At 39.1% G+C, this 15,621-nt stretch overlaps 1 protein-coding gene across 1 annotated transcript in view; it reads right to left on the bottom strand.

Moving 5' to 3' along the window:
• Nucleotides 1-15,393, bottom strand: part of PHEX (phosphate regulating endopeptidase X-linked) — a 109,568-nt gene extending 94,175 nt beyond the window's left edge. The window contains exons 1-3 of the mRNA XM_059815667.1: nucleotides 15,199-15,393; nucleotides 10,939-11,007; nucleotides 8,291-8,452 (exon numbers count right to left, since the gene is read on the bottom strand). Coding sequence (XP_059671650.1) covers nucleotides 8,291-8,452; nucleotides 10,939-11,007; nucleotides 15,199-15,310 — 343 coding nt within the window. The 5' untranslated portion in view covers nucleotides 15,311-15,393. The remainder of the gene's footprint in view (nucleotides 1-8,290; nucleotides 8,453-10,938; nucleotides 11,008-15,198) is intronic.
• Nucleotides 15,394-15,621: the final 228 nt, after the last annotated feature.

Raw genomic sequence — 15,621 nt, 5'->3', positions numbered from 1 at the left:
GGAGAGGGGTATAGAGGGGAGGGTGAAGAATATATGTATATATATGTATGGATGGATGGATGTTGTAAAAGGAAGTGACAGGCTTAATTGACGTATTTCAAAGCTGTACATATTTCTTGGGAATGAGACAAGTATAGTCAAGCCAAGATTAGTCTTAGAGTTAAATCTGCTCTCTCAGAGCACTCTCCTGAAAAAGATATGGACATCTCCTGCTGTAGGATGCAATGTTTAATGTTTCAGTACAACTTTCTCCCTCTCAGCAGGTTTATTAGCACAGGTCAAACTCCCACACTAATATACCTGCCCAGCTTCTGTTTCAGAGCTGCTTTGCATCTGAAAGCCTCCGGAGAAGAGCAGAGGAAGTTCTTGCCTGCCTGGAAAACACCACAGAGACAAACCTCAGTGGAGAGTGCAGAAGCCTACTTACAGCTCCCGTCTGACACCAGTGTAACCCAACTTCAAATACATAATTTCAAGGTCAGATTAAATTCCTTTAAAATACAAGTTTGTCTGAGAATTTATCCTGCTATGTATGTACGGTACAATCCATTTCCTCTATTAGCAATTGATAGCAATATTTACTTTTTGAGACTTCCCTAAAATATGAACTAACCTAAAGTTATTTATTTTTGTAAACTACCAGTTCTGCTAATTGTTCTGCAGTGCTTCTTGCTAGTTCAGGTATCAGGTGCACAGTCCGACATGTGCAGTCTGGAGTCCTCATCCCCACTAGACTCTTTACAAGAAGTGAGTTGCAAATGATTAGTTTTTAAATAAGTTTGTTTCCAAGATTCCAAAATAAGAAAATACACTGTTTAAAGATGTAATTTTCACTCCCTCGCAACTAAAAAGAGAAACAATGAAAAATTTCCTCACCACTGTAGTTAAATAATTTTTAAAAATACCAACACCTTACTGACATTAAGACTCTTCTTCCTCTTTTTTCTTGGTGGCTGTAAACATTGTTCAGTTTCAGAGGACTGGAAGGGAACCAGTCAGAGTCTAATGCACTACAAAAGTTCCTTAAATACATTTTATAAACACCTATTTTGAATTTCTAATGCACTATGGTCCAGATTTCTCTACTGTTTGCTAAATATATATATAGAAAAACAAACTAGCATCAAAGACTTGCAAAAATCTTTCTCTGTATGCTTAAAACTATCCTTGCCTAAATAAAGCTTTTTCCTTTGTATCTAAAATAAATTAAAATAGCAAGTCAATACACTTTCCTGGTGCTTATAATGTAGCTTTTAAATTTTACCAAACCATATATTACTTCCACTTTCACCTATTCTGTGTTCCCTCCTTAATCAGCCTTCTACTACTTTCTTACCTTTTTTCTCTCAGTTCCCCACTGCAAATAATTAGGTCACCAGAATCATCTTACTGGAGTACCTAAGAACTCGAAATAATCACACCAAGCAACTTTCATAAAGGCAAACTCCTTGTTCACACAGGAATACGAAATAATGCAGAGTACTTTATGAAACTCAGATTGTCCTACCACCTGCCATATTGTATATTCCCACCTCTGTGGAAGGCAGAAGCATCCAGGATGCCAATGAACAGGGCTATTTGTCCCTTTTGGAAAGCCTTGTGTTGGCTTACACAGTCTCAGATAAGCCTTAAATATAATAGTTTCCGTATTTTCAGACCATTCACTTTTTTCTTTAATGAAAACTACCAATGTATTCTGTAGCTCCAGAAGCTCATTCCTCAGAATTTTCTTTGTGGAGCTGATGCCTTAATCTAGACCTGCCTTGTTTTGATAAATTGCGCCTCCCCCACCCCTTGTTTTATTTTGTGGGTTTTGGGGGAGACGGTTGGTTGGTTGGTTGTTTTGTTAGCTTTTTTAAAAGGCAGTTAATGATGATCAACACACCATAAATCAATTCAGGCAAACATGTTTCATATTTGATACAACTAATGTCCATCAACCTATTTCTTGATGGCAGCGTCCATCTCACCATGGTTAGACTAGTGGCTCCTAAAAATAACCAGCCCATCATTATTAATTCCTCTGACATTCTGGTAGAACATTTAATCATTATGAATTAATTTTACATTAATGAGGATGTAATTAATATACATGTCCACAGGAATTCATGAAGATTTAGTAATTAATCAATTCATATAGGTTCTAATTCCCAAGGAACATAGATCAAGTAAATCAAACAAATGTTCCCAAACACCAATTTCATGAAAGGATGCTGTATTTACACAAATAAACCCAACTAATATACTGACATTTTAGGGTTCCCCCTCATCGCTTGAGAAGAAATTTCCCAATCCTTTTGTCGAATATCCGTTTTGGCAATATGGAAGTTCTCATGGAAATGGCATTCAAACAGCTGTGCTTACATAAATGCTTCCTAATGCCGCTCAGTGTCCTAATACACACCACATTTCCTAAATGACAATGCTGTTTGTTTCCAGTTTCAGCATTTTGTAAATTCTCTGAGTTTGTATATGAAAAGATAAGCACATCACGGGACTTCTTTCAAAAGTCAACTAACATAACTGTACACAAACTGTAACAAAAACAAAAATCACCTTATGGGGATGTGAGAGCCTCTGTTCATAAATCTAATTTCAATAATAAATCTTACTCTTTTGAGCAATATTCTTCCATCCCCCACCCTGCCCCTCAAACCTCCCAGTATTACGCTGTAGAGGATAACACATGTCGTTATAATATTAGGCACAAGAGTTTAAACTGCGTTTAAACCTGAAGATTGGAAGTTCCCCAATTGCTACTAAATGGCAGCATTAAGCTTTACTTCATTATATTAATACTTTCAACATATACTTGCATAATTTTTTTTGTTAGTCAGAAAATGGGAAATCAGACGTCATGGATTGCTATGCCTTCCACGGTATGAATCCTCTTTCTGCAAAATTACCAGTCCAAAGTACAGTCATATAGTAATTTTGAAATTCAATATCTGCAGATATGGACATATCGTCCTTCTACAGGCAACAGCCAAAACAGAGGTTCACTGTAAATCCAGGGGGAATATTGTGCCGCATGTGGAACAGCAGCGTGTTGTAAGCCCCACTCCCATTCCAGAGCAGGGCTCACAGGAGGATGCCACTCTGGTCTCCCAACCAGGGAGATCCTGTGGGAATCCTGTGGCTCAGTTACTGTGCTGCCTTAAAACCTCATTTAGGAACCAAAATTATCTCCTTTCTGTACTCATGGTTTCCCAAAATCACCCATTACAAATACAACTTTCATTTTGAGCAGCCACAAAGCCTGGAAAAAGTCCTGGCTTCTCCACCTTTGACTCAGGTACTTCATTTTACCGAAAAGCTGTTAACTTGTTGCCCAGAGAGATTTACCTGACATGTGCCACTTATGTTTTTTCTTACATTTAGATGAATAAGCCATTATAGGAAAGATCTGGACCACTGAAAAAAAATGTCTGCAGCACTGAAAAGAGATCCAGTTGTAGTAGAAAAGACCTAGCAAAACAGCGTTAGGTGTTGTTGCTGTTTGCTGCTATCTTGTTATCCATGAGCAGCTATGCAACAAGAATATATTGGAGTCAATAACACAAATACCCTCTGAGGGCTTTTTTTTTTAATTACTGCTGGTATGCTCCCTCTTATTTGGGCCAGCTCTCAATAAGCTATCTCTGAAGGAAGAAATCACAAAAGATGGGTCAGCTAATACAGAAACCTAGGGATGAGTGTCAGCAGCTACATTACAGATTTCATGGGCCACATTCAAGCCATCCCAGTGGTCCCAACTGAGCACCTGTTGAAGGGTGGGAGAAGAGAAACCAGCCCTAAAGAGCCCTGTGGCACAGGATCCTCTGTGCAGGACAGCAGCCACTCAACACCAATAGCAGCTGCTCAACACCAACCTCTGGGATTGGTCTGAAAGGACTATCCTATCTATGGTCAAATAGTATAAACTTCCATACTGAAATATTTTTACCTTACTGGTTTTACTTTAAAAAGAATTTATTTTCTAAAGAAAACCATTGCAAATTATCTTGGGAAAAAGTTCCCTACACTAACAAAGTTATTTTGTTTACTGTCTGTCTGATGTTCTTTAAAAACCCACACACCATATCCTCCTGAAAGGCCTCCATTTCTTTCTCTTTGCCACATTGGAAATTCCTCACTCTAAATTCGAATGGCATTCAGAAAATAGCCAGGCTAGAAAGCTTAGCACAGCAAATTAGTCTGAAGTAGGTGTCTCACTGGGCCAGGATCAGTATGGAGACTTAATCTGTAAACTGGTTTCCACAGACATAAATTACATTTAAAAGGCCTGGAAGACATGTTCACAAATGATTCATGTAATTTAAATCAGCTCCTTTGCAGTACTGAGATTTAGGAATGTTTGTCTAGTTTTGGGGTTGTTTTTTTTAATTTATTGCTTCCTGTATGGTCACTTATTAAAAAAAAAATAACAACCAGCTGTATATCATTGTTCTGCAGACTTCAGAGAAAGGAAAAGAAACTGCTTGGTTCATGATCAACATTCACCACAGGTAATAGGCACTGATTTACTTGCCTCAGACTTCCAGTTTTGAATTATTCACAAAAAGCCACTTGCATTTCAATGGTAAAACAATAGTTCTCCTAAACTCTTAATTAAGGTCACCAATCAAAATGGAAAAAATTCAGCAGGAGCACAAATAGCTTTGCAGGAAGTTTTATGGTAAGTGAAAAGCATTTATTAACTCACAGAGACATTGCAATCTTGACCTGACATAAGGCTAAAACAGTTGCAGTGTGAGATAGCTTTTGTTCACACAACAGGTGCCACAGTATTTTTTTTTCCATTTTGAAGGACTCCAAGAGCTTCCTCAGAGGCCCACAGGCACTAAAAGTGTTCTTAACCAATGAGAGGCACTTTTTAACATGCCTGCAGTGTATCTGCAAATGAAAGGCTGGCTTCAAGTCAGGGACAGTCTGTTCCAGCTAGGGATGGTTAACTGCAAGTAGGAGAACCTCAGTCCTCCCCACGACAGTTCTATAAGGATCCAAGAAATTAACCTAAATATTAAATGTCCATTACCTGGATCTGGGTCATAACCAAAACCACAAGTCTCTGCTTTTGACATATCTTTGGCTATCTACAATTGTGTTCTGTACATTCCTCCACAACGCATGAAATCCTGCTGTTGCTGACATCCAAGGAAAGACCTACCACTGCTTTCACGAGGCTAGGAATTTATCCATTTTGTACAGTCAGGAGACCAAAGTGAGTTACACATGTGGTTTCTGGATTCCTCTGAGAGCAGAAAAAGAAATCCAACTGACCCACAGACAAAGGATGGAAAAGAAATTAAAAGGGAAATGGTTATATCATTTTAGTTTGAATCCATCCTAAGACAGAGAAAGCCATGGGAGTGTTTTTTTTATATATATATACACACACACACACTCTCCTAACACTTTATAAACCCAAATCTCACAAAAAATAGGATTTTTAACTATCACATTCAGTTTTGCAAATCTAGAAGAACCCCGAAATGAACGTTTCTTGTCCTGTTCCTTCAATCAACTAGAGATATGCAGACAAAAAAATCTACCATCCAGGAGTTCTCAGCTATTTTCCATTGACCCATTGCCATTCCTCTCTTTGGAATTTCCCATTAAAGCACCAAAAACCTTCACCGATACAGAAAATGTTCTACCCTTTCTTGAAGCTGAGACCTGCAAAGTTGTATGCTCTTGTGTGTCTGCAACCCCCCAAAAAAAAGAAAAAGGAAAAAAAAAAAAAGCTTTGCTTTCAAACCCAGTAATACTTAATACAGGGTTCAGTACATTATACAGCTACACCTACCACTTTTTGGTAAGGCTAAACTAATTCTTACACTTGCTACCCATTATCATCTGGAAGATCTTCTTCCGTAGCAATTGCCCCTGAACAAAAAATGAAGCTTCCAGAAGACTGAAGACACCCTTGTGTAACTAAGGCCATACACAGGTCTTTGCACAAATACCCAAACTCCTTTTCTGCCTAAGGCTTAGGAACATTCAGGGACCAGAAAACAGATTAGATGTTCAAATAATTTATTTTAAATAACATAATTTTTTAATATATTGCCTGAATAAATACTTCTGTCTATATCACAATATCAAAGAATATAAAATATGAGTAATGTGGCTTTCTGGCCAAGCCATGTTATCACTTTAAGATTAATAGTTTTCCTTAACATGACAAATATTTCAGAACCTAGAACTTGCGTGGTAATCAGCTTTTTAAAGACTGGGGCTTTTTTAATCTACTGAGTGTCAAACAGGGACATTTACAATGAAGTACAAAGATCCACTAAGAGTTCTTTAGGAAGGAGAGATTAAATTGGCTTCCAAGGTCTGGTCGGCCATATATATGTTTCTCTGTGCAAGAGTTCTTCATCTTGCTAAAACTTTTGATAGCAAGGTTGTGGTCATCCACAAATTATTAACTCGGTGTCAAGCTAATTTATTGGAGTAACCTAAGTTAAAACACAAACATACATGGAGGCTGAAGTTTCTCCTTGTTATTTAAGCTACCAACACTGACATCCAACACTTTTTTTTCCTTTTCCTTTTCCATTTTTAATTAGCAAGAATATATTTTTGAAAGTTTATTAAGTAAAAAGTTAAGGAGGAGATGACAAATGTTATATTGAATCAACTTCTCTACACCACCCAACGTTTCACATCTTTGTCCCTGTACCATGCCAAGGAGCAGTTTAGGCTTCCTATTAAAGTAGTTACCAAGCACTTCATTACACCCTTTTTTTGATATGGAGTTTGCATTAAGCAAATACTTCTCACTTAGCCGTTTCCTTCTTTGTCTTGTATTTTCCTAGCTATGGATCAGTAACTTCTAAAGGGACTGCAGTAAGAAAACCATATAAAAATGTGGCTTAGCATGATGTCCTTGATTAGGCTCTGTAAAAAGAGGAAATTAAGGATGAGAGTCACAGCTTGCTACTCTATATTCAATTAGGACTGGCTTCTTTGTGGCTGTGGTTCATGCAGGATGCGCAGTTATCTAATACAGCCCAATTCTGACAGCAGAGCAATTAGAATGCAAAGCATAACTTAAAACCGGCTCTGGCAATATTTTTTTCCTTTGGTTGTGATATCTTCAGCAGACTTAAAACAGCAGTCATCGGATCATATCCTATGCTGAAATTCCAAACTCATATTCTGAAACCGAATGCAGCTTTTAAAATACTTAACGCTGTGAAAATTGAATATGATATGACTGAAGAAAGCAAGCGGAGAAGGGCTTTGATGCCTACGCATGCACATATGTACAAAATCTAAGAGAAAAATAAGTGCTATATTTAAGCACAACATCCTAAAACTGACCTCTGTTCTGTGGTGAGCCCAAAGCAGGCTCTTACGTCAACTAATAGGTCTATAATGTGCTCAGGGTGTGCAATGCTCAAGCACACCACCACCAATAATAAATCTTGCACATCTCCCTTCTCTTGCATGACCCGCTTTTAGCAAAGATTATAAGAATCTGGCAGGGTTTTCCTACCTAACAATAATCATCACCCTTTCTCCCCAGTTGGTCTGCACAGCTTCCTGATGAGGTGGCCTTGCTGCAGAGTATAGCGCAAAGTCAAGTCACATGCAGATTAAAATACCTCTCTTCCTACACGTTTCCACCCCAGGGCTATTTTTTCCTCCCAACACACATTCTTAAGCAGCCTTCTGTTTCACTGATAATAGCTCAGGTACTTCAATGGCAGCTTGAAAAGCAACAGGAAGGAAACACAGTACCCAACCAACCTCCGTCTCCAGAAGTCTATAAATTGCCTCCTGCCAAGAGCTAGGTAAGTATACTGGAAAATATCACTCTTGTTTTGCCTTATTGTATTCTTTTCCTGCTATTGGCCACTGTTAGAGAGAGAGTGCTGTCCTAGACCGATGTTTGTCTGGATCTGGAACATTCTTAACTGTGCGTGCTGTGCTCCTGCACTCTGGTCTACCCGTCTACTGCAAGGGGGAAAGAGTTCAAATTCCCTCACCTTCTCCTTTGGTATAAGGAGCATCCTTTCATCCCTCCATTCTTAACTGGTGGAGTTTCCAGCAGTTGTATTCTTCCTCCCAAATTCTGTTTCTGTTATAATTCACTATCTCTCAATGTCATTTTCAATTAAAAAACAACAAAAACATACTTAAAAGAGAACATAAAGTTCGGCTGCTGGACATTATCCAATGATCAGAGAGAAGTGTGGAGTCTCTTCATTTCAAAACCAGCCAATTAACACGCTACAGTGACAAGCCAACCAAACACTTTCAGAAATTACGTACTTACCCTTTAGTTTGAGGTCCACATTGTGTCGCAGCCAAGGATAAACACCATAGTTTGACATGTCTTCAGGAATAGGGTGATTATATATCCAGCCATCACATGCAAATCGATAAAAGTTCTCACATGGATCTACAGATTGATTTATCTTGCTTAGGATGCCAGCAGCTGTAAAAAAGACACCACATAGATTTTGTGGAACACTTTTACGTAAACAGAGAATTACACGAGGCCACAGTCCAGAAATGACGATTAACATTGACTAGTCTCCGCAACGTGATGCTGACCTCACTTGCAAACTAAGCCTTGTTGTTCCAGGACTGAATGTGTGCCCTGATCTCTGCCATTTTTTAAAAAGCAGCAAGACTACCATCCAGCTTCTCTAGCATCTAACAGTGCCTACAAGAGAAGAAAAAAAAGACAAAATACCTGCAATGAATGTTCTTGAATGCCATACAGCAATGACCACTGAACCTAGCACTGCAGGAACGTGAACTGCTGGAGCCAGACACCTGAAGACAGGCTCTCCATTGTTGCCATGATAGAATTAATTGCCTGAAGAATTTAGTAGCAATACATATCAAGCAGATTGTAATTAGCATTCCAGAAATTATGCACTGTTTACCTTTAGCTGAATAGCTGCACAAGAAAACAAATCAAGTTCTGATCTACCGTTCATTGGAAAAGATAATTGTAGTATTTTCAGTTCCATTTTGTGACTGCATCCGTACTAGTTGCGGTTGCAGGAGAGACTGGTAAGAGAGGGATCAGTCTGACAAGCCAGAGACTTAATAGCTTTTGGATATCTAATCATAGACTCATAGAATAGGTTGGAAGGGACCTTTAAAGGTCATCTAGTACACCACCCTGCAACAAGCAGGGACATCTTCAAATAGGTCAGGTTGCTCTGAGCCCCGTCCAACCTGACCTTGAATGTTTCCAGGGATGGGGCATCTACCACCTCTCTGGGCAACCTGTGCCAGGGTTTCACCACCCTGATAGTAAAAGATTTCTTCCTTATATCTAGTCTGAATCTACCCTCTTTTAGTTTAAAACCATTACCCCTTTCATGCATTATAGCCATTGTGGCATAAATCTACATGGGTCAAGTAACATGGAATATATGGATACTGGACACTTGTGTTTTGAGGCTTATCCAAATAACTGATTAAAAATCCTAGCAGGAAATCTGGTAACTTTTACAGACTTTATGGTACTATTTCTAGCATCCAGTAACCCTTCTTCATCCACTTAGAGTGACTCTTCCTATGATATTTCTATGTCTCACCTGTAATTCTCTCACTCACATTAGAAACTCTCAAACTGACTATGTTGAAGACATTTTGGACCTTGGCAACTTTCTGTCTCTCATGAAAAGCTGTTCAGCAAGGCAGGGCTCAGGCCTCAAGACACTATGTAGTCACTACACAGACCACTCTGAGCTAAAACAGTCAGGTCATATAGATGTCCAAGACTGCCTTGGTGCAAAATCCCAGCTTCTGCTGAGCTTACCAAAAAACCCGTGTTACTTCATGTGCACATGAGAAGAAGAAAGCCAATTCAGATTCAAACTTCTTAAGTAACATTTTTGTGTTCTGAAGCTCAAGATGAAGACCCCACACTTTTTTTTTTCGTTGGGGTTTTGGGGGTAGGGGTGTTTTGATTAGTCATCCCACCTTACTTAGATATTTGCACGCATTCAAGAATCAGCTCTGGAGGGTGGTGCCCAGGGCGGCCAAGAGCACTCTCAGTGCAGTGCAGTGCAGCATGGAAGCGTAATGGCAAGAAACATCCTGATAATGTTGAGATCTGTAAATTTTTCAATTTATGGAGCCCCACAGAATTTGTCAGGATTTCAAACACGAGCCAAATACCTCAAAGTATCAGCTTAATATGGTTCAGAATGGAAATAAATACTCTTTAAAGTTCACACAATGTCCACTTTGTTTCCAGTAAAACAGCTCTAGGGGCAGATTTCCAGAAGTGGGAACTATTGTTTGATCTTTGCTCTCATTACACTCAGTGATAAAACTCTCATTGATTCAGCGCGAGCAAAACTCTGTCAAACCTGACGAGTGCAAAATGGGTGTCTCTCAGGTCCTACCAAGCCCTGTCCCTTTAGCTGGCATTTAATACTAATATATGTCGCAGCTCTATAAGGGTTACCACATGTATCTCTGTGTGGGGAAAAGAGCCTGCCGATATAGAAGTAGTTGCAGATTTTGAGTTGTAGTCACCACATTACAATTGTGCAAGTCTGTGCAAGATCTGGCCCTAAAGCACCTCTGTGCTTAAAAATTCACTTGCTAGTTTTCTGACTACTGGGAAGGAAACAACAAAATACCCCTGAAAATCAAGTCACCAAACATTTTGTTTCCTATTAAAAACATAAATAAACCTTATGGGAAACTTTGAGTTAACCTGGGTAGAATAAAGTTAAAACAATTTTAAACATGAATTTTAACTGTAGAAAATAAACGTATCTGCAGCAACTTAAACAGTGACTTTTAAAAAAGCTTGTTTGGCTTTTTCTCCCCTCATTATTAATGAAGCTTTCTGAGTAAAGTGTATCATGGAAAAAATTTAAACAGTATAAATATCTCATTAACGTACTATAATCATGATATAATAGAGAGGATAAAATTGTTGCTTACCAGCTTCAATGCATTCTGAGGTCAAACAGTACTGTTGCTTTGGATGAAACTTTAAAAGACCTTGGCTAACTGCAAAATGGAAAACCATAATGAGATCATTTGTAATGAATGTTGACTATTGCAGCCAAATGTTGTGTACTTGATCATTCAAATGTCAGTGCAAGCTCTGGCCCTAATGCATCTCTGACTACATTGATTTAAAACAGTGAGAATGTATATTAAGTAAATACTGCAGCTCGTAACAAATAATTTTCCCCTCCTGTGCCTGCTTTCTCCTTCCTCTGTCTTTGCTCATAGGCAGCACAGAGTAAGGGCTGTCTCTCAGTGTACGTTTGCACAGTGCCTGGGGTAACAACACTTCAGCCTTACTCACTGACAGAGAGCACCACCAACAAACACTCGATCGTTGTTGCTACCATTCTCCAGAGGTGCACCTTTCACAGCTGGCAATGCACCATGGAGCTATCTAGCCACCTTCTGCAGGGTTTCCACAGCTCCTCCCGAGCGGGGCTCGCGCTGCCCTGCTGCACCTCCTCTTGCAGCAGCACTGCGCTGCCTGGACCCACCGGCAGGACCCAGTGCCGACAAGGTGCTTTCAGGGTCCCCTTATTCCAGCCTAGAATAAACCAGATAGCAATGGGCAGAGTAGTAGCTGTGGTTTGTAAGGTGCAGCACAGTTTCTGTCTGAACTGGCTCCCAAAAGTATGGTAATTGTATTTGTTTCCAAAAACCTTGCTGACAAGAACTATGAAATTGTCAGTTAATTTTGCTCATCTTTTAAAAATGTGCATTACATCTGCCACTGAAACTTAAGCATAGGAATTACTAATTTCAGACATTGCTGTCAGGCAGCAAATACGCAGATAATTGATACTTGGGATGAGGATGGGAGAGTCCCAAGGGGTAGATGAAATAAGACTCAGTAGATGTGTTCAGTAGACATAAAGAAATGTCTCGTTATATCCATCATCTTAATAGCTCCATCCATGGCAAAAATAAAAAAAGCAGAGAAAACCAAAAACCCCAACAACGGAATATAGTAAGGTATCGTAGCTTTACCAGTGCTGATTTCTCCTGTAGTTATATATTGTTCAAAAGAGACAGGAAAATGTGAAACAGTATTTCAGCACAGGAAAATTTTACTATAAAAAAACTAAAGCTAGAATTGAATATAAAGCTGTTTCATCTCTTCCAACCTCCTAGCTTTAATGACAGTTAATGACAGAAATAGCTGCAGTTCAATCAAATTTTCTTAGAAACTGAGAATGTAAAACTATTTCTGGACAACTCTACCAAAGCTTGCATTGACTCAGTGAAACACACTACCTCAACAACTGTTGTAAGTTAGCCAAGAAATACACGAGATTTTGAGGCATATAAAGATTGTAATTGGAATACTGAAGAACAGTAGAAAATAGAGAAGTGGAAGTCTCCAGAATACAATTTTGAAACACATGAAATACAAATAATGGATAATGTGCCTACTAATTAAATGTTGCACTCCTCCCGACTCGCCTTTTCCCCACTTTAAAGTTAGCCTTTTAGAACCTGCCCAGGTCTTGAAAGTTTGTTAGATTTTTTTTCTTAACACAGCAGAGAAAGAGTGAAAATCCCAGACAGCATTTAATTCTTTTGCACTTGATGGAAAATGAGGGAGAATGAAAAAGAATCAGTAAAGAATCTGAAGCAGCCCTCGTGGGTTTGGTACTTGTAAACAAAAGCAAAATACCATTTCAACTGGTTTTGTTCCATTTACAACTTCACCATTAGAGCAAATTAAAAAAACCACTTTTGGTAGTTAACATTTCCCTTTTAATTAACAGCTAATTTTGATTGAAAAACGTTGCCTGTTGTTGTTCTCTTGACTTTTTGTTGTTGTCGCTGTTGTTGTTAAGAGAACTAACTATTACATTATTACCTACAGTGGTGGTTATAACACTCAGTGTTCCAGCTTCTTCCTTTATAAGCCTGTTTCCAGATTCTTAAGCAAATATACACCACAATTAAGGTCCCCCAAAAAATCTGAAAGGGGAAAAGGCATACAAATACGCAAACGCAAATAACATGGATGTTCCTATAATCTGAGAAGTCCAAAGGGCTGCCAAGTCAGGAGAGGCTACCAAATTGAGGTTCAAAGCTGCCTGACTTCTTGCCAAAGGGAACTGGAGTGATCTGCTTCCTTTTGCTCTGGCCCCGGCTCCCAAAGAGGAGGTGGCTCCTGTCCTGCCACAGCCCACAGCACCATCCGGAGAGCCGCAGGCAGGACTCCGCATGTTGCCAAGTGACTCCCCTGGAAGGTCCCCACTGAAGTCACAGTAAGGCTACAGCTGGTACAAGCAAGTAACAGTAAATAAAAATATGTGATTCTCCCAGATTCCTCTTAGAGTTGTAGGAACTCTGAGAAGAAGAAACAAGAGAAGCAGGAGAATGCTACGTTTCACTCCTCAGGCTGGAAAATTGAAGGCAAATTGTTTCAGCTCTATCAGAAATAGCACGTCTTGCAGATAAAATGAAAACTGAAGAAAAAAGGTCATCTTGAGGTGTCTGAAATGTTTCACATGACCAGAAATAATGGTCTCCTTTTCTACAGTTTAACAAAACTAAAAAAGAGTTAAACTCAAACTTGCAAACAAAACACAGTGTCACAATGAAACATGGAAACATTGCATTGACAAAATGTTAAACCAAAATAATTTAACTTTTTTCTTTTATTCTTTTGGTTGAAAATCTCAGACCATTTCCAAACAAATCCTAAAAACATTTTGGTTGACCCAAGGCCAGCATTTTTATTTTCTTAGCAGTTATGCCAATGAAAATTTTGACATTGAAACCCTGGCTACAGAATAGGCCTCAGCACACTTAGAAAACTACGTCTAAGAATTAATATATTTGCTTGAATTTTCACAGCTGGTCTATGGATAAAGCACTTCTATCTCTGACAAGCTATGGTAGTAAACGTCTATTGCTTTTTACAAGCAATAAACAAACAATCTAGTGCTAGAAAAAAGAAATTAGGTCTCTTCATTACTTCCTGGTGTTTGGTATTGTATTCTTTAAGTGAAAAACATTATTTTTCATCTAGAAACAATACTTCATCTAGAAACACTAAGTTGAAGATTCAATCCTGCTCACTTTTGTAAAGAGTTTTGTTGAACTGAGTGGGATTACTCACATACACAAAAGTTACTTGCCAACAAATGTTTGTAGAATTTGCTCTAGAGCAGAAAAACCCTAACTAAGTGCGAGCCTGGTGCTTTAAATATTCTATAGAAAACCTGGCATAATTTTCTCTGTTGTGATTATAAATGAAGCAGACCTTTCAAACAAGATCACAAGATCATAAAGGATCAGAGAGAAGCAAAAGATATGCTGAGAGGCTAAGTTCCATCCAGTCCAGGGAAATCTGTGCTAGTCTAAAGAAATGAAAAGTTGGGCTGAATTATTCCAAAAGAGGATCTGGGTCTGCAAGTTCTTATAGGATACAACAGTGCTTTCTCTCCTCTGCTTGGTGGTTCTGGCTACGTTTATACTTCTTCACATCATTTTATAGGATAGGCATATGCTTCCATGTGATATTCCAACAAAACCAATCTACAGATGATTCCAAATCCCAGAGAGGAAAAACTAATTCCTTCTCTATTGTGTTCAGTTACAGCTTATAAATCTGATCAAAACATTTTAATTTCATCCCAGATGCACTCTTTATGATTTTTGCAAAGACGACTTTGCAATTCATTGTAGAAGAACAGAAATAGCTAAAAAATGTGCAAGCATATGCAGTATTGAAGCCTTCTACAGGAATTTTAGTCAAGCCCTAAATGAAAACCAAATGAAGGAAACCCCAAAAGGTTCCATAAAATGTGTGCACTACAGATTCATTTTCAGGAAACAGAGAATATTAGTCCACATTGGTCACAATCTGTGAGTTCGTAATCAGCATTACTGATATGCATAATCTCACCCGTTTCTCCCCATTCTGCGAAAGAACCCAATTCTGGCTAGAACACATTCAATTGAGTATCCAAATTTAAATTCAGCGTTCAAAAAGTTACATGAGCTCACATTGCATCTTCCAGCTCTAGTGTTTCCACAAAAAATTCCTTTCCTGACACACTCTTATTTCAGGATAAATAGAAAATGGGGGGAAAAGAAGAAGAGACCGAGATTTTCACCAAAACATGTCGTGGAGCACAAACACTGACACCAAGCAGACAGGCTGGGGAGGGCTGCGTTCAGGTTAGCCTCCACCTTTTCACTTACCCAAGAAAAGCACGGTGCCAAGCACAATGGTGCCACTCACAAAGATGCCGAGGGCGATCCGTGTGGCTTTGTTGGCTGCTCTCCTGGCCTCGGGTACTGTCTCTCCTTCCATCAGGACAGCTTGGGATGTGCTCGCTCTTGCAGAAGTCTGGTTTTCCTCTGCTGCTGTGGTATCAGTATTCCAACTCTTCACAAACTGCACCCATGAACTCTCCTCCTCCTCTCTCCTATTTACAACTCCAGGTTTCTGTCGTGAACCATTTCCTAGGCACTTCCTGCTCTCCCCCTCTCAAAGGAAAATCATGCGTAAAATAGTAGCTGTCTCATCTCCTACGTTTTCCTCTGACCAGGAGGAGGAAAGGCAAGCGGCGACCACTGTATGTACAGCCCTTGCTGCCTGTAGAGCCTCTATGAGCCAATCGC

This window comes from Gavia stellata, chromosome 1 (assembly GCF_030936135.1).
Source record: "Gavia stellata isolate bGavSte3 chromosome 1, bGavSte3.hap2, whole genome shotgun sequence".
In the NCBI taxonomy this organism is placed as follows: domain Eukaryota; kingdom Metazoa; phylum Chordata; class Aves; order Gaviiformes; family Gaviidae; genus Gavia; species Gavia stellata.
The sequence above is the reverse complement of the archived record's forward strand: the minus strand, read 5'-3'. Positions and strand labels throughout refer to the sequence as shown.